Source organism: Anolis sagrei, chromosome 1, assembly GCF_037176765.1.
Source record: "Anolis sagrei isolate rAnoSag1 chromosome 1, rAnoSag1.mat, whole genome shotgun sequence".
Taxonomy (NCBI): domain Eukaryota; kingdom Metazoa; phylum Chordata; class Lepidosauria; order Squamata; family Dactyloidae; genus Anolis; species Anolis sagrei.
Window position 1 is genome coordinate 6,733,122 of NC_090021.1, and position 19,298 is coordinate 6,752,419.

At 43.3% G+C, this 19,298-nt stretch overlaps 1 protein-coding gene across 1 annotated transcript in view; it reads right to left on the bottom strand.

The window, feature by feature from the left end:
- Positions 1-15,544: 15,544 nt before the first annotated feature.
- The window catches only part of LOC132762150 (uncharacterized), a 40,359-nt gene continuing 36,605 nt past the window's right edge, over positions 15,545-19,298 (bottom strand). Inside the window, exon 5 of the mRNA XM_060755113.2 lies at positions 15,545-16,167. Within this exon, the coding sequence (XP_060611096.2) occupies positions 16,138-16,167 (30 nt within the window). The 3' untranslated portion in view covers positions 15,545-16,137. The remainder of the gene's footprint in view (positions 16,168-19,298) is intronic.

Sequence of the window (19,298 nt, forward strand, 5' to 3'; positions counted from 1 at the left end):
GTAACGAAGGCTGAGCAAAGGAAGACAGACACTTTTGAACTGTGGTGCTGAAGGAAAATTCTGAGAGTGCCTTGGACTGCGAGAAGATCAAACCAGTCCATATTCCAGGAAATAAAGCCTGACTGCTCATTGGAGGGAAGGATTTTAGAGGCAAAGATGAACTACTTTGGCTACATTATGAGAAGACAAGAAAGCCTGGAGAAGACAATGATGCTGGGGAAAATGGAAGGAAAAAGGAAGAGGGGCCGACCAAGGGCAAGATGGATGGATGGTATCCTTGAAGGGACTGGCTTGACTCTGAAGAAACTGGGGTGGTGTGGGACGGCCAACTGGGAGCTCTGTTGTGGGCTGGTCCAGGAGGCCACAAAGAGTAGGAAGTGACTGAACGAATAAACAGCAAAACACCGGTGTAAATCAGGGGTGATTTGAATGCAATATTCCTGCTTCTTGGCAGGGGGTTGGACTGGATGGCCCAAGAGGTCTCTTCCAACTCTTTGATTCTATGATTCTATGAAATCTGGTCTGGAGTAACCCTGGATCTAACACATACATGCTAAATCCTGGGCAGTTTCAACATGTATATGTTAGAGCCAAGCTATAGCCGTGGTTTTCATGTCACCTCTCCTAGTCAACCATGGAGTTCCATCCAAGTGTTGGCCTTCACCTGCCATGTCTGTGATATCAGAATGGGAAAGCCAAATGACCAGCAAGAAAAATGGAGTCGAAGGAAGGGGATGAGGATGAGCTGTCCACATTTTTTGCCTTGACCCAGTTGATGGTGGTAGTGTCCATCTGGACAAGGGGCCAATGCAAACCAGGCCAAATCCAGCTTCTCCAGACTGCCATGAATCTCTGGGATCCTCTGGAATTCCAAGAAAACTCTGAAGTATCCCCCAACTTGGCCTAAAGTGGTCAGTTTAAAGCCCCAATATGCTCATTGGAAGTCATTGTACGTTGTGAAGACTATCAGTAGGGCATTCCTGCTGAATACATGTAGACAAGTCCTTAGTTTAACCAGAACCTCCTTTCCACTAATTTGGACGCACTATTTGGAGCAATCAAAAGCAAGCATTCTCAATTTTCCATATGAAGATTCTTCAGATATTTAAAGATACTTATCACCTCTCAGTCTTCTCTTCGCCTGGCTAAACATACCCAGTTCCCCCAACCATTCATCATGGGACTTAGGTTCCTTCATGGTGACTCAACATCTCCGTTGACCTCCTTTGGAAGCGTCCTTCCCAGAAACATGTAGGTGACATAATGAAGGACCGGTCCCATTTTCCCAGGGATAGTGAAGGCAACTGTCAACCATCACATGCATTGGGAGTGTCGCCTGGGAATAAAGCCCAAGGCACGCAGCCAGAAGCAAGAGCCAGAAAATGCTTAGGAGCAAGATGGAGCCAAAAGAAATCAGGCCAGAGGAGAGAGCCTTCAACATTCCTTTTATCCAGGAGGAATTAGCAACCAGGTCTAGACGACCTTCAATACTAGCAGAGAACAGGAATCTAGATTAGGCATGGGCAGGCTTCAGCCCTCCATGTGTTTTGGACTTCATCTCCCACAATTCCTAACAGCCTACCGGCTGTTAGGAATTGTGGGAGTTCAAGTCCAAAACACATGGAGGGCAGAATTTTGCCCATGCCTGATCTAGATGGACCAAGATTCAATATAAGACATCATCCCATACTCTTCCTAATGCCACAACCCCTTAATACAGTTCCTCATGTTGTGGCGACCCCCGACCATAACATTATTTTAGTTACTACTTCATAATTGTAATTTTGCTACTGTTGTGAATCGTAATGTAAATATCTGATCTGCAGGGTGTATTTTCATTCACTGGACCAAATTTGGCACAACTACCCGATACGCCCAAATTTGAATACTGGTGACATTGGGGGATTCTTGATTTTGGCATTTGGGAGTTGTAGTTGCTGGGATTTATGGTTAACCCACAATCAAAGAGCATTCTGAACTCCACCAACAATGGAATTGGCACACAGAACTTCCATGGCCAAGAGAAAATACTGGAAGGGTTTGGTGGACATTGACCTTGAGTTTTGGAGTTGTGGTTCACCTACATCCAGAGAGCGTTATGGACTCAAACAATAATGGATCTGGACCAAACTTGGCACAAATACTCAATATGCCCAAATGCAAACACTGGTGGGGTTTGGGGAAAATAGACCTTGACATTTGGGAGTTGTAGTTGCTGGCATGTATAGTTCAGATCAATCATTGTTTGAATTCACAGCACTCTCTGAATGTAGATGAACTACAACTCCAAAACTCAAGGCCAATACCCACCAAACCCTTCCAGTATTTTCTTTTGGTAATGGGAGTTCTCTCCGCAAAGTTTGGTTCAATTTCATTTTTGATGGAGTTCAGAATGCTCTTTGATTGTAGGTAAACTATAAATCCCAGCAACTACAACTCCTAAATGACAAAATCCGTTTTTTGAGTGAAAGACATACTTTGGGTTGTTAGATGTCTTGTGTCCAAATTTGGTGTCAATTTGTCCAGTGGTTTTTGATTTCTGTGAATACCACAAACGAACATTACATTTTTATTTATATAGATTGTCGAAGGCTTTCATGGCTGGAATCACTGGGTTGTTGTTGGTTTTTTGGGCTATATGGCCATGTTCTAGAAGCATTCTCTCCTGATGTTTCGCCTGCTTTTATGGCAAGCATCCTCAAGGGTTGTGAAACCTCACAACCTCCGAGGATGCTTGCCATAGATGCAGGCACAGTTCTCATATTATTGTTTGCCTGCAAGTGATTCCATTCTTTGACCAAACTGCAGGAATTACTAGGTTAAGCTTCGGTTGATGCAAACAAGGATCCGCCGTAGGATAGTTTTAAGCAACCTGGAACCATGCAGATATTTGTTTAGCCAACTCTGGTGTGTTGTGAATCCCAGTCTCTCAATCTCTCCCACAAACATTAACATATTAGTAAGTTCTTGGCAAGATGCACATGTTCTGCAGCGTAGCTTATCAGTGCATTCTTCCTGTGTTTACTTTTTCAGAGCTAACTGAGTCAGGAAGAGGAGCCAAACGAAGCCTTCAAGATTTACAGCCGGCCCTCTGTATCCACAGATTATTGCAGATTCAGCTATCCATGGCTTGAAAATATCATCGCAAACTTTTTACCATTTATATCAGGGATATAATTTAATATGCCACTGCACCTAATGGGATTTGACTATCTATGGTGCATCGCAATGTGGAATCGATGCAGTTAACTCCCACGGATTTGTAGTTTGGAGAGCCACCAGCATTAATTGGCATAAAAACCAAAAGGACCTTGTAAAACTACAACTTAAAGTGGTGTCAAGCTGCATTAATTCCACAGTGTAAATGCACCCGCAGATTGTGAGGAACAACAAAAGAAACAAAGCCGCTCTTCCAGGCTTTGCCATAAAACCATGTCTGGGAGATTTCCTGGCGTGCTGCTTTATCGACTTGTCCTTCTTATCAACTGTTTATTCATTTACAACTCAACGACCTGATAAAAGTTTGGAATTTCAACCCCATTCAGGTTTTCCATTGCTCAAAGCCTTGGCTCGCTGCTGCTGTGAGCAAGCGCATGGACAAACGCACAAAATGCATGGTTCTAAGCAATGCATCCACATGGGGCCTTTTGCAACAAAATGTGTCCCTAGTTTGAATGTGTTATTTACTTTGAAAGTAGTTGTTCTACTCCAAAAAATTTGTTTTCGTGGCTGCCATTTTACCCTTTCCTATTTCAATGTATTGTCGAAGGCTTTCATGGCTGGAATCACTGGGTTGTTGTAGATTTTTCGGGCTATATGGCCATGTTCTAGAAGCATTCTCTTCTGACGTTTCACCTGCATCTATGGCAAGCATCCTCAGAGGTTGTGAGGATGCTTGCCATAGATGCAGGCTCTGAGGATCCCTGCCATAGATGCAGGCAAAATGTCAGGAGAGAATGCTTCTAGAACATGGCCATATAGCCCGAAAAAACTACAACAGCCCACTTTCCAACTTCCTCCGACAATACATTCTCCTGTATTGTCAAAGGTTTTCATGGCCGGAATCACTGGGTTGTTGTAGATTTTTCGGGCTATATGGCCATGTTCTAGAAGCATTCCCTTCTGACATTTCACCTGCATCTATGGCAAGCATCCTCAGAGGTTGTAAGGATGCTTGCCATAGATGCAGGCAAAACATCAGGAGAGAATGCTTCTAGAACATGGCCATATAGCATAAAAAACCTACAACAGCCCACTTTCCTATTTCCTCTGACAATGCCGTCTCCTGTATTGTCGAAGTCTTTCATGGCCGGAATCACTGGGTTGTTGTAGGTTTTTTCGGGCTATATGGCCATGGACTAGAGGCATTCTCTCCTGACGTTTCGCCTGCATCTATGGCAAGCATGCTCAGAGGTAGTGAGGTCTGTTGGAAGTAGGAAAAAGGGTTTATGTATCTGTGGAATGACCAGGTTGGGACAAAGGACTCTTGTCTGCTGGAGCTAGGTGTGAAAGTTTCAACTGACCACCTTGAATAGCATATAATGGCCTGACAGTGCCTGGAGTAAACTTGTTGTTCAAGGTGTGGGGATTCTGTGTGGGAAGTTTGGCTCAATTCTATCGTTGTTGGGGTTCAAAATGTTCTTTGATTGTAGGTGAAATATAAATCCCAACAACTACAACCCCCAAATGTCAAGTTCTATTTTCTCCAAACTCCACCAGTGTTCACACTTGGGTATATTGAGTATTTGTGCCAAGTTTGGTCCGGATCCATCATTGTTTGGGTCCACAGTGCTCTCTGGATGTAAGTGAACTACAGGCATGGCCCTAGGTAATTTTCAATGGTAAGCAAACAGTATTTTGCCCCCCCCCCCCCCAACCAATCACTGATATATATTTTCTGTTCGTTGTGGGAGTTCTATGTGCCATATTTGGTTCAATTCCATCATTGGTGGAGTTCAGAATGCTCTTTGATTGTAGGTGAACTATACATCCCAGTAATTACAACTTGCATATGTCAAGGTCTATTTTCCCCCAAGAGTGCCTCAAGAGCGCCCCTGGACAAAATCAACTATACTGCAAATGCTTACTTTGTGTAATGGATTGAGCCGCCCCTGGTGAACTACAACTCCAAAACTCAAGGTCAATGTCCAACAAACCTTTCCAGTATATTCTATTGCTCATGGGAGCTCTGTTTACCAAGTTCATTCAATTCCATTGTTAGTGGAGTTCAGAATGCTCTTTGATTATAGGTGAACTATAAATCCCAGCAACTCCAACTCCCAAATGACAAAATCAATCCCTCTCAACCCCACCAGTAGTCGTATTTGGGTGTATCAGGTATTTTGTGCCAAATTTGTCCAGTAAATGAAAATACATCCTGCATATCAGATATTTATATTAGTTACCTCTGAGGATGCTTGCCATAGATGCAGGCGAAATGTCAGGAGAGAATGCCTCTAGACCATGGCCATATAGCCCGAAAAAACCTACAACAACCCAGTGATTCTGGCCATGAAAGCCTTCGACAATACTATTTGTTGGGTTGGGTTTTTTCCCACCCAAAGATGATGGTGGTTTCTGCCTCTTTAAAAGCTGCACCGTGCCGGTCATCCGATGTGACAGCGCCTGCCATGTGGAAAGGGCGCATGGCAAACATGGCCAGCATTGCTGGAGCACACGTACACACACACACCCCGTATGTGGATATAACCGCACACTAATTGAGCATAATCCGTCCCCTCAAATCCAGGCAATTATTCAAGTAGGAAAGGGCAGATTGCGGCTGAAGTCCGAGGCAGTGAACCGTGGAAGGAGAGAAGATTCAGAGGGCATCTGTTCTGAGCAACCGCTCTCCCTTTCCGCCATGTGGCCGCTCCTCAGAGGCAAAGGGAGGCCCTCATTCTCTTTTGTATGGCTGGCCTCCCAACTGGGTGGGTTGGTTGTGCATCGCAAGGGAAAACAGGGTTTCTTTCCACCCAAAGTTCAAATAATAAAGGGCGCATCTACACTGTAGAACTAATACAGTTTGACACCACTTTAACTGCCATGGCTCAATGCTATGGAATTCTAGGAGTTTTGCAAAGTCTTTATCTTTCTCTGGCGAAGAGTGCTAGTGCCTCACCAAGCTACAATTCCTACGATCCCATAGCATTAAGCTATGGCAGTTAAAGTGGTGTCAAACCACGCTGATTCTCCAGTGAAAATGCACCCAGAGTTCCAGCCCCGACCTCAGAGACTATGGAGGTCTAAGTTGATCTAATGCAGTGCTTCTCAACCTGGGGGTCGGGATTGCAAGGGGGTGTCAGAGGGGTCGCCAAAGACCATCAGAAAACAAAGTATTTTCTGTATTGTCGAAGGCTTTCATGGCCGGAATCATTGGGTTGTTGTAGGTTTTTTCGGGCTATATGGCTATAGTCTAGAGCAGTGGTTCTCAACCTGGGGTCCCCAGATGTTTTTGGCCTTCAACTCCCAGAAATCCTAACAGCTGGTAAACTAGCTGGGATTTCTGGGATTTATAGGCCAAAAACATCTGGGGACCCCAGGTTGAGAACCACTGGTCTAGAGGCATTCCCTCCATGGTCTAGAATGCCTCTAGACCATGGCCATAGAGCCCAAAAAAACCTACAACAACCCAAAGTATTTTCTGTTGGGTTCTGTGTGGGAAGATTGGCCCAATTCTATCATTGGTGGAGTTCAGAATGCTCTTTGATTGTAGGTGAACTATAAATCCCAGCAACTACAACTCCCAAATATCAAAGTCTGTTTCCCCCAAACTCCACCAGTGTTCACACTTGGGTATATTGAGTATTCGTGCCAGGTTTGGTCCAGATCCATCACTGTTTGAGTCCACAGTGCTCTCTGGATGTAAGTGAACTACAACTCCCAAACTCAAGGTCAATGCCCACCAAACCCTTCCAGTATTTTCTTTTGGTAATAGGAGTTCTCTCCGCCAAGTTTGGCCCAATTTCATCGTTGGTGGGGTTCAGAATGCTCTTTGATTGTAGGTGAATTATAAATCCCAGCAACTACAACTCCCAAATGTCAAGGTCTATTTTCCCCAAAGTCCACCAGTGTTCACACTTGGGTATATTGAGTATTCATGCCAAGTTTGGTCCAGATCCATCATTGTTTGAGTCCACAGTGCTCTCTGGATGTAAGTGAACTACAACTCCAAAACTCAAGGTCAATGCCCACCAAACCCTTCCAGTATTTTCTTTTGGTAATGAGAGTTCTGTCCACCATCGTTGATGGAGTTCAGAGTGCTCTTTGATTGTAGGTGATCTATAAAGCCCAGCAACTACAACTCCCAAAAGACAAAATCATTTACTTATTGTTCATGCAATGAGTTTCTGGTTGAGTCCTTTGTCTAGGGATTTACTGGCTCAGGAAATTGGGAAATGCTTCTTGGAGCCATGAGGTGCTGGATTCATGAAGAAGGTGGTTTTTGCTTCATTTTTCAAAATATAGACATACTCACATGTGATGGTATGGGAAAGGGGAGCATACAAGGAATTAATAAGGGATAAATCATGCAAAGTCAAGGGGGAACCATGTCAGGCTTCCCTCCCTCCAAAGTTCATCAAAAGTCCATAAAGACTGGTGAAAATCATATGAATTCATAGGGTTTTGGCAAGAGGGTTCCCAAGAGTTCCAAAGTCCTTTAAAAGTTGATTAAAGTTCCATAAAGTTTATGAAAGTGGGGGAAAGTTCATAAGAGTTGGGCCATGGGGCCATGGAAAAAGTCTTAGGTTTCCACATGGGGGAGAGATAGGGGATTATGGGATCATTCCAGCCTGGTGTCCTTGGAAAAACTATGAATTCCCTGATTTTGAACCATCTTTTACAGGGTCCTGGGGGGGGGATGCACCTCCAATCTTAGTTATATCCTAAAGGATAGGGTCAGAAACAAAAATTGATAGCCATCTGTTGGGGGTATTTTGATTGTGCTTTTCCTGCAGGACAGAATGAGGTTGGACTAGATGGACCTTGTGGCCACTTCCAGCTTTATGATTCTAAGAATGATCTCTGATCTCTTTCTTCGATAGAGCTACAAGCTGGATAGATGCGAGAATGCCGTGGATGTAGCGTACCTGGATTTCAGTAAGGCCTTCGACAAGGTCCCCCATGACCTTCTGGCAAGGAAACTAGTCTAATGTGGGCGAGGCAAAACTACGGTGAGGTGGATCTGTAATTGGTTAAGTGGATGAACCCAAAGGGTGCTCACCAATGCTTCCTCTTCATCCTGGAAAGAAGTGACGAGCGGAGTGCCATCAGCAGGGTTCCGTCCTGGGCCCGGTCCTGTTCAACATCTTTATTAATGACTTAGATGAAGGGTTAGAAGGCAGGATCATCAAGTTTGCAGACGACACCAAATTGGGAGGGAGAACCAATACTCCAGAGGACAGGAGCAGAATTCAAAACGATCTTGATAGATTAGAGAGATGGGCCAAAACTAACAAAATGAAGTTCAACAGTGACAAATGCTAGATATTCCACTTTGGCAGGAAAAAAGAAATGCAAAGATACAGAATGGGGGACAATGCCTGGCTCGAGAGCAGTACGTGTGAAAAAGATCTTGGAGTCCTCGTGGACAACAAGTTAAACATGAGCCAACAATGTGATGTGGCGGCAAAAAAAGCCAATGGGATTTTGGCCTGCATCAATAGGAGCATAGTGTCTAGATCAAAGGAAGTAATGCTACCCCTCTATTCTACTTTGGTTAGACCACATCTGGAATATTGTGTCCAATTCTGGGCACCACAATTCAAGAGAGATATTGACAAGCTGGAATGTGTCCAGAGGAGGGCGACTAAAATGATCAAGGGTCTGGAGAACAAGCCCTATGAGGAGCGGCTTAAAGAGCTGGGCATGTTTAGCCTGAAGAAGAGAAGGCTGAGAGGGGATATGATAGCCATGTATAAATATGTGAGAGGAAGCCACAGGGAGGAGGAGGGAGCAAGCTTGTTTTCTGCTTCCTTGGAGACTAGGATGCAATGGAACAATGGCTTCAAACTACAAGAAAGGAGATTCCATCTGAACATGAGGAAGAACTTCCTGACTGTGAGAGCCATTCAGCAGTGGAACTCTCTGCCCCGGAGTGTGATGGAGGCTCCTTCTTTGGAAGCTTTTAAACAGAGGCTGGATAGCCATCTTTCAAGGGTGATTTGAATGCAATATTCCTGCTTCTTGGCAGAATGGGGTTGGACTGGATGGCCCATGAGGTCTCTTCCAACTCTTTGATTCTATGATTCTAGGATTGTGTATTCTTGCAAGGCAGAAGGAAGTTGGACTTGATGGCCCTTGGGGTCTCTTCCAACTCAATGTCACTGCATGGCCACAACATGAAGGCTGAGATAGTACATGGTGGCCACCTTTAAAAACCTAAAAGCATGCTGTGTGGAATGTGGAAGCTATTTGGTTTCCTGCTGTTCCAGAAGCTAGAATGATAACCAGTGGATTCAAGTGCCAAGGAAAGAGATTCCAAGGAAAGATGTCTTGACTGGAAACAGACTAGGCTGCTTCGGAAGATGGTGGGCTCCACTTCTTTGGAGGCCTTATATGTCAGGCGGTTGGACTAGATGGCCTCTGAGGCCCCCTCCAGTTTGTCGATTCCATCCCAGTTTCTGTTCTCCCCGCAACTGCTGTCCATGAAGCCTTTCCTCTCAACGGCAGCAGAGCCTGGGACAAAAGGCGGCAACATCTGGACTCCCCCCAGAGTCCCCATTCTGAATGGCTTCCCTTTGTTTCCCACCCGGTCAACAAGCCCAACCATGAAGATATAGCCGGCCTTTGTTGCTCTCAGAGAGAGAGAGGGAGAAGCGGGGAGGAGGAAGAAGAGGGAATTAGGGCAAGAGACAATGCGCCCATTGATGCCGGGGTGTCAGGGGATGGGCAACCCAGGGGCAAGGGAACCGCCACCAATTGAGATGGACATGTGCGATACAAACCTCACCCAGAAGACGAGAGTAAGGACTACTGCAACTGCCTCTCCTCCCTTCTGTTGTTGTTGTTGTTGTTGTTAACTTCCTCTGAACCAATCTTGCCAAGAAAATCCCATGAGAGGCTCACTTTAGGCTCGCTAGAAGTCAGAAAGGCACACAACAACAACCCAATCAGAAACTTACAAAACTTCTCATTCATATCCCTGTCTATATCAATTATCTCTCTATCTATCCTTTCAATATATCATCTGTCATCTCTCCCTCTATCATATCTATCAACCATCTTTCCCTCTTTCTTTCTTTCTTTCTTTCTTTCTTTCTATCCATCTATCATTTATCCCTTGTGATAGGTTCGCCTTAGGGTTGCTATAAGTTGGAAATGACTTAAATGCACAAACAAAATTAAAATGTATTACTTCTATTCTTATCTCTATCTATCTATCTATCTATCTATCTATCTATCTATCTATCTATCTATCTATCATCCCTATCAATTCATCATCTGTCATCTCTATCTCTACCACTTCTGTCATATCTATCTATCTATCTATCTATCTATCTATCTATCTATCTATATCCCTATCAATCAATCATCTACCTGTCACCTCTATCTCTACCATATCTATCATTCAATTGATCCATCCGTCGTCCCTATCAATCAGTCATCTATCTGTCATCTCTATCTCTATCATATCTATCATATCTATCTATCTATCTATCTATCTATCTATCTATCTATCTATCTATCTATCTATCTATCTATCTATCTATCATCCCTATCAATCCACCATCTGTCATCTCTATCTCACTTCTGTTATATCTATCTATCTATATCCCTATCAATCAATCATCTACCTGTCACCTCTATCTCTACCATATCTATCGATCTATTGATCCATTCATCATCCCTATCAATCAGTCATCTATCTGTCATCTCTATCTCTATCATATCTATCTATCTATCTATCTATCATCATATTTTAAATTTTAATTACATTCGGCCCAGCCATAGATTTTAAATGTGTGTTGTGCTATTGTCAATGTTTATACTATTGTGTTTGAGATTTATTTTAATTGCTTTGTATTGTTGTTGTTGTTATTGCTTGTATTGATGTATTGTGGGCTTGGCCTTATGTAAGCCGCACCAAGTCCCTTGGGGAGATAGTAGCGAGGTACAAATAAAGATTATTATTATTATTATTAATCTCTCCCAAATAAAGCCTTCTGCAGCCTGGCCCTCAATGTGGACACTCTGCATTAGAGGAAAATGGCCAACCACTTCTGCAAAACGAACAGAATTCCAACCGTGATATTGTAATGATAAACCCAGGATGACATTGGAATACTATGGAAAATAATGCCTCTCTTTATTTAAGAATACGAGCATAAGGAAGCCAATGTCTGTGAATCAGTCTCAAAAATTACACATTCAGTATATTTTTAAAAATAATTTATTTATGGAAACAATCCACTGGGAAGTTCTCACGGACAAACTCCTTTCAAGTAAAATCGTATCAATAAAAATATGGCTAAACTCACAAATCTCATTCATGCCCCAGTGCGTCAAACCTCTATTATGCCCAACGCTATAGATTAAAAACAAAGGAAGAGCAAATTGCCAGAAACCGCAGCATGGCTTCCTCGGTAAGACAGGATTCATGCTTCTATCCAAGCTAAATTTGAACTCGAATCTTCACCCAACCGGGCCACCCCAATTTACTTTGATTGACAAAAGGAAGGCGGTCTAAGGATATCCCTGTATAGATAGATATGGATGCCACAATCATACATCATTCAGCTTTCCGATACTGAACTTTCACTTCTCTTTTGAAGGTAACGGCCAAGATTCTACATCTGCCACTTAGTTGTGACTTGGTTGTGTAATTAAATTGCCTCGCTTGGTCTGATTCTTGCAAACTTACTCTATCAAACGTTAGCCAATCACCAGCTCCCTTTTCTCCATATGGATGATGCCCAGTAGAGTAGGGGAGAACATAAATATGACCAAAGTGTCCACAATCATGAATATGTAGGGATGGTGAATATGGATCCATCCCAAATGTGCAAATCTAGGCTATGTATCCGTAGGCCTGGTCTACAATTCCAGTCCACAGTTCAAGCTCTCATGGTTCTAAGCTATGACTTCAGTCTACCACAGTTGCACATCATGATTCCATGGCTGAAGGTTCATGGTGGAGGTCTATCATGACTTCAGTCTATCATGGCTGCACGTTATGAGTCCACGTTCATAACTTCTGTCTATCATGATTACAAGTTATGGCTTCATGGCTGCAAGTTATGAGTTCATGTTCATAATATATGACTTCTGTCTATCATGATTAGCAATTATGGCTTCATGGTTGCACGTTATGAAGGCTTGCATGTTCATAACCTATTACAAGTTACGGTTTCATGGCTGCAAGTTATGCGTTCATGTTCATAACTTATGACTTCTGTTTATCATGATTACAAGTTATGACTTCATGGTTGCACGTTATAGCTTCATGGTTGCTGGTTATGGCTTCAATCTAACATGCTTGAATATTATGGCTTCATAGTTGTTAGTTATGACTTCAGTCAACAAGGTTGCATGATATGGCTTCATGGTTCCATCTTATGACCAGTCTATCTTGTCTGCAAGTTATGGCTTCATATTTTTGAGTTATGAGTTCACGGTTATGACTTCAGTGTATCGTGGTTGTACTTTATGGCTTCATGGTGGAAGGTTAGGACTTCAATCTATCACGGTTGCATGATATGGCTTCATGGTTCCATCTTATGACCAGTCTATCTTGTCTGCAAGTTATGGCTTCATATTTTTGAGTTATGAGTTCACGGTTATGACTTCAGTGCATCATGGTTGTACTTCATGGCTTCATGGTGGAAGGTTAGGACTTCAATCTATCACGGTTGCAAGTTATGGCTTCATGGTGGCTGATTACCACTTCAGTTTAACATGGTTGTATATTATGGTTTCATAGCTATAAGTTATGACTTCGGTATAACATGGCTGCATGCTATGGCTTCATGGTTGCATGACTGGTCTGTCATGTTTGCAAGTTATGAGATCATGGTTACAAGATATGACTTCAATTTATCATGGTTGTATATGATGATCCCAGGCTTGAAGATGCATGGTGGAAGGTTATGACTCTGGTATATCATAGTTGCAAGTTATGGCTCAATGGCTGCAAGTTATGCATTCATGTTCATAACTTATGACTTCTGTCTATCATGGTTACAAGTTGTGGCTTCATGGTTGCATGTTATGGCTTCATTGTTGCTGCCTGTGGTTTCATAGTTACTGATGATCACTTCAGTCTAACATGCTTGCATATTATGGCTTCATGTTGTAAGTCATAAGTTGATGGGTGTAAGTTATGACTTTGGTCTAACGTGGTTGCATATTATGCCTTCATGGTTGTAAGTCATGACTTGATGGGTGTAAGTTATGACTTTGGTCTAACATGGTTGCATATTATGGCTTCATGGTTGTAAGTCATGAGTTGATGGGTGTAAGTTATGACTTTGGTCTAACGTGGTTGCATATTATGGCTTTATGGTTGTAAGACATGAGTTGATGGGTGTAAGTTATGACTTTGGTCTAACGTGGTTGCATATTATGGATTAATGGTTGTAAGTCATGAGTTGATGGGTGTAAATTATGACTTTGATCTAACGTGGTTGCATATTATGGCTTCATGATTGTAAGTCATGAGTTGATGGGTGTAAGTTATGACTTTGGTCTAACATGGTTGCATATTATGGCTTCATGGTTGTAAGTCATGAGTTGGGTGTAAGTTATGACTTTGGTCTAACGTGGTTGCATATTATGGCTTTATGGTTGTAAGACATGAGTTCATGGGTGTAAGTTATGACTTTGGTCTAACGTGGTTGCATATTATGGCTTCATGGTTGTAAGTCATGAGTTGATGGGTGTAAGTTATGACTTTGGTCTAACGCAGTTGCATATTATGGCTTCATGGTTGTAAGTCATGAGTTGGGTGTAAGTTATGACTTTGGTCTAACGTGGTTGCATATTATGGCTTCATGGTTGTAAGTCATGAGTTGATGGGTGTAAGTTATGACTTTGGTCTAACATGGTTGCATATTATGGCTTTATGACTGTAAGTCATGAGTTGAATATAAGTTATGACTTTGGTCTAACATGGTTGCATGCTATGGCTTCATGGCTGCACCTTATGACCAGTCTATCTTATTTGCAAGTCAGGACTTCATGTTTGTGAATTATGAGTTCATGGTTATGACTTCAGTGTATTATGGTTTCATGGTTGCAGGTGATGACGTCAGTCTATCACGGTTGCAAGTTATGGCTTCATGGTTGCTGGTTATTGCTTCAATCTAATATGGTTGCATAGTATGGTTTCATGGGTGCATGACTAATCTATCATGTTTGCAAGTTATGAGTTCATGGATACAAGTTATGACTTAAATCTATCATGATTGCATGTTATGGTCGCAGGTGGTGACTTGAGTCTACTTCAGTTGCACATTATGACTTCAGTCTTCCATGGCTCCACTTTATGGCTTCTTGGTGGCACCTTATGACATCAGTTCATCATGGTCCTAAGTTATGAGTTCATGGTTTCATGTTATGACTTGAATCTGTCATGGTTCCAAGTTATGCTTTCAGAATTATTATGGTGGCATGTTATGGCTTCATAGTTGCAAATTATGACTTTAGTCTATTAAATATTATATTTGGTTGGCTATCCAATATCAAACCAGAAAGGCATTTCCCAGTGTTTGAAAAACCTGAATAGGATTTCAAGAACAAGGTATCATAGGATTATAAAGTTGCCATCAGTCGAATCTGCCAGCAGAGAGTACAGCAATGTCAAAGCATGTAAACTTAGACTGGATTAGGTTCTTGTGGGTTTTTTTGGGCTATAGGGCCATGTTCTAGAGGCATTTCTCCTGACGTTTCGCCTGCATCTATGGCAAGCATCCTCAGAGGTAGTGAAGTCTGTTGGAATTGGGAAAATCGGTTTATATATCTGTGGAATGGCTAGGGTGGGGCAAGGAGCTCTTCCCTGCTGGAGCTAGGTGTGAATGTTTCAACTGACCACCTTCATTAGCATTTGAAGGCCTGGCTGAGCCTGGGAAAATCCCCTGTTGAGAGGTGTTAAGATGTGCCTGGTTGTTTCCTCTCTGCTGTTTTGCTGTTGTAATTTTAGAGTTTTTTAATACTGGTAGCCAGATTTTGTTCATTTTCATGGTCTCTTCCTTTCTGTTGAAATTGTCCACATGCTTGTGGATTTCAATGGCTTCTCTGTGTAGTCTGACATGGTGGTTATTGGAGTGGTCCAGCATTTCTGTGTTCTCAAATAATATGCTGTGTCCAGGCTGGTTCATTTTTCCCAGGCTCAGCCAGGCCTTCAAATGCTAATGAAGGTGGTCAGCTGAAACATTCACACCTAGCTTCAGCAGAGAAGAGCTCTTTGCCCCACCCCAGTCATTCCACAGATATATAAACCCATTTTCCTATTTCCAACAGACCTCACTACCTCTGAGGATGCTTGCCATAGATGCAGGCGAAACGTCAGGAGAAATGCCTCTAGAACATGGCCCTATAGCCCGAAAAAACCCACAAGAACCTAGTGATTCCAGCCATGAAAGCCTTCGACAATACATTAGACTGGATTCACCATTCCACCAACGCTGAAACTATGAAGGCCACAAAGGTCCCTTCTCTTTTATCTTCCCTCCCATAATCAATCTCTCTCTCCTTCATTTCTCTCTTTCTCTCTCCCTCCTTCCCTATTTCCCTCCCTTTCAATCTCTCTCTCTCATCTCTCTAACTCACTGCTGAGCCTATTAATTATTATTGAGTTACTTGCTCATTAGAACCTTTAAGTTGCAGAATGTGGGTGTTTTTTAACGTTGCCTGTCTCCTTTCCATACAAACCTGCCGCAACATGTGTTTGAAAGTCTTAGGGGACAAAAGCATGTGTCAACATAGCAACACCTTCCTTAAAAGCAAGCCCAACATGCTAAGCGCATGGTGGAGTCCGAAGTCTGCTTCATTAAAAAGGCAAGGGATCGATCGCAAAGGAGAGACCAGCTCCTGAAAATGCATCTTGGCGCCACGTAAAGGTTGCATGGTGACCAAAAGACACTTCCTCTGCCGGATCCCAGCCTGGTTTGGAGCTCTGTCTCTTGGATGTCCCATTCGTCAGGGCTTTGGTGGAGACATCTCACCACCCTAGAAAAAGAGAAAATGGTCATAGGAGAAGGAAATCATCATCTGTGTGCTGTTGCACGCTGGGCCTGTGCATCAGACTGTAGACAGGACATAAATTCTCTGTGCCCAACGGGACGCCGGGGCTGCCTCAGATTAAAGACCTTTGGATTTCCTTAAAACAGAGTGTTTAGATTGCTTAAAGGTTCAACAAAGTTCTTTATTATTGAAAACAAACAGGCACTTTCAAGCTTTCTTAACAGTATATTGTCTCTTGCAATCTTGTTCACTGGGAACAGGCACTATCTTCATAACTGTAACTAATGGGGAAATCCTTAACTTCTAATCTGGGCAGTCTGTCTTTGCCTCTGTTGGCGTGGAGCCCCTGCACCCGGTACCAACTGTGTCTGGCTTCCGCGAGCGACCCTTACCAAGCAGAGCTTTGTAGACTTCCAGGGGAAAAGAAGGAGTTCAGGTTTCAGTGAAGGCTGGCTGAAGTCCTTCAGCAAAGGAGCTGTAAGGCTGTATGATACTTGGCCAAGCTGTGGGCTGTATAACCCCGGCCAAGCTGTAGAAGACGAAGCTTTCTACAGGAGCTCTTGGTATTATGTCCTGTGCAAAAGGCTTCTCTGTGTGTACTGAACCCAAAAAGGCTCCTATTCCCTCCAAAAACCCGAAAGGGGGGCGGGACCAGGGAACCTAACTATAATTGACAGGTGGCTTGCCCTATGATTGCAGCCAAAAGAAGCCACCTATCTGCAGAGTCCCTGAAACTTAGGACTGCAACAAACATTAAATGCAAAGCAAACAAAACTGGAGCTCCTGGAGCAGTTGTACCAGCCCAATCTGGTTCCCTCTCTACAACGTCTGACTCTGGTACTCCATCACAAACCTTAATAGGAACATGCATTTCAGATGTTCCTCTAATCTATTATCACCTTCTGTGATAGGTAGCAACTTTCCAGGACACTGGACAGCCGTTGTTCCCGAAGTGCTACTTTGAGGGACTACAACTCCCATTACCCTGGGATTTTGAGAAGTTGTAGTTCCTCATTACCTTCTGAATTATGATCTTTTCCATCTCTATCGTCTACAACCTTCAAGGTGAATCTGGGTTCTTCCACACAAAATGTTGGTGCTCTAATGCTGAAAGATGGGTGCTCTTTGTTCAAGCCATCGAGAGAGAAGAGAGCTCTCGTCAAAACTGCATCCCTTCTTGCATTTCACAGAATCATAGAATCATAGAATCCTAGAGTTGGAAGAGACCTCATGGGCCATCCAGTCCAACCCCATTCTGCAAGAAGCAGGAATATTGCATTCAAATCACCCCTGACAGATGGCCATCCAGCCTCTGCTTAAAAGCTTCCAAAGAAGGAGCCTCCACCACACTCCTGGGCAGAGAGTTCCACTGCTGAACGGCTCTCACAATCAGGAAGTTCTTCCTCATGTTCAGATGGAATCTCCTCTCTTGTAGTTTGAAATCATTGCTCCATTGCGTCCTAGTCTCCAAGGAAGCAGAAAACAAGCTTGCTCCCTCCTCCCTGTGGCTTCCTCTCACATACTTATACATGGCTATCATATCTCCTCTCAGCCTTCTCTTCTTCAGGCTAAACATGCCCAGCTCCTTAAGCCGCTCCTCATAGGGCTTGTTCTCCAGACCCTTGATCATTTTAGTTGCCCTCCTCTGGACACATTCCAGCTTGTCAATATCTCTCTTGAATTGTGGTGCCCAGAATTGGACACAATATAGGGTTCAGAATTGGGGGAGATCCCCAAGGCCATCCATTACAACCCTTCTGCCATGCAGGAAGACACAATCTAAGCCCTCCTGACAGATGTCCATCCAACCTGTTTAAAAACTTCCAGGGAAGGAAACTGAATTGAACTCTCAGGCCACTGTCAAACATCTCTTAAAAGTCTTGGGAGAGCTGGAGATTCCCAGGGAGAACATGTTAAACAAATCCATGAAATAATAAAATCTGTTAATATGGAGGGCCAACTCTATGTTGGGCCATATGCTACCCCTCTATTCCGCTTTGGTTAGACCACACCTGAAATATTGTGTCCAATTCTGGGCACCACAATTCAAGAGAGATATTGACAAGCTGAAATGTGTCCAGAGGAGGGCAACTAAAATGATCAAGGGTCTGGAGAACAAGCCCTATGAGGAGCGGCTTAAGGAGCTGGGCATGCTTAGCCTGAAGAAGAGAAGGATGAGAGGAGATATAATAGCCATGAGAGGAAGCCACAGGGAGGAGGGAGCAAGCTTGTTTTCTGCTTCCATAGAGATTAGGACAAGGAACAATGGCTTCAAACTACAAGAGAGGAGATTCCATCTGAACATGAGGAAGAACTTCCTGACTGTGAGAGCTGTTCAGCAGTGGAACTCTCTGCTCCAGAGTGTGGTGGAGGCTCCTTCTTTGGAAGCTTTTAAACAGAGCCTGGATGGCCATCTGTCAGGGGTGATTTGAATGCAATATTCCTGCTTCTTGGCAGAATGGGGTTGGACTGGATGGCCCAGGAGGTCTCTTCCAACTCTTTGATTCTATGATTCTATATCCTCTCCTTGACGCAGTGAGCTCCACCCAGGAATATAAGCGGGCCACTGTTTTCCGGATAAGCACTTAATTCCAGATGAAAGACGGGTGCGTCAAGAACCCTTGACTGCAGCACTAGTAGTGGAGTCTCCCACTACAGCCTCACAATCACACTTTCAGAGCCAGCCAAAGAGGAACTGAACAGAGTTCAAGCTCAGGGCTGTTGTCCCAAGACGGGGAAAAAGACATGTCCAGGCAACAGACTTAAAGTCAGCGTGACATCCATTCTCTTCTCGCAGGGAATTATAGGTAGGCAGGGAGGGCAGCTGGGCCTCTAATAGGGCCCCCTTGGAAGGGACCACAAAGGGCATCTAGTCCATCCCCATGCCATTCAGGAAGACATAACTAAAGTATTATGGCCACCCAACTGACAGTTCTATGGAGTTGATCAAATGATGTTTTCATAGTTCTCATGGGAACAGCACTCCAGAAAAAATAAACGTACTAATAATAATAATAATAATAATAATAATTATTATTATTATTATTATTATTATTATTATTATTATGATTCCCCTGTTTGGGTATCAGCCAGCACATCAACAACTTAAATCTAGA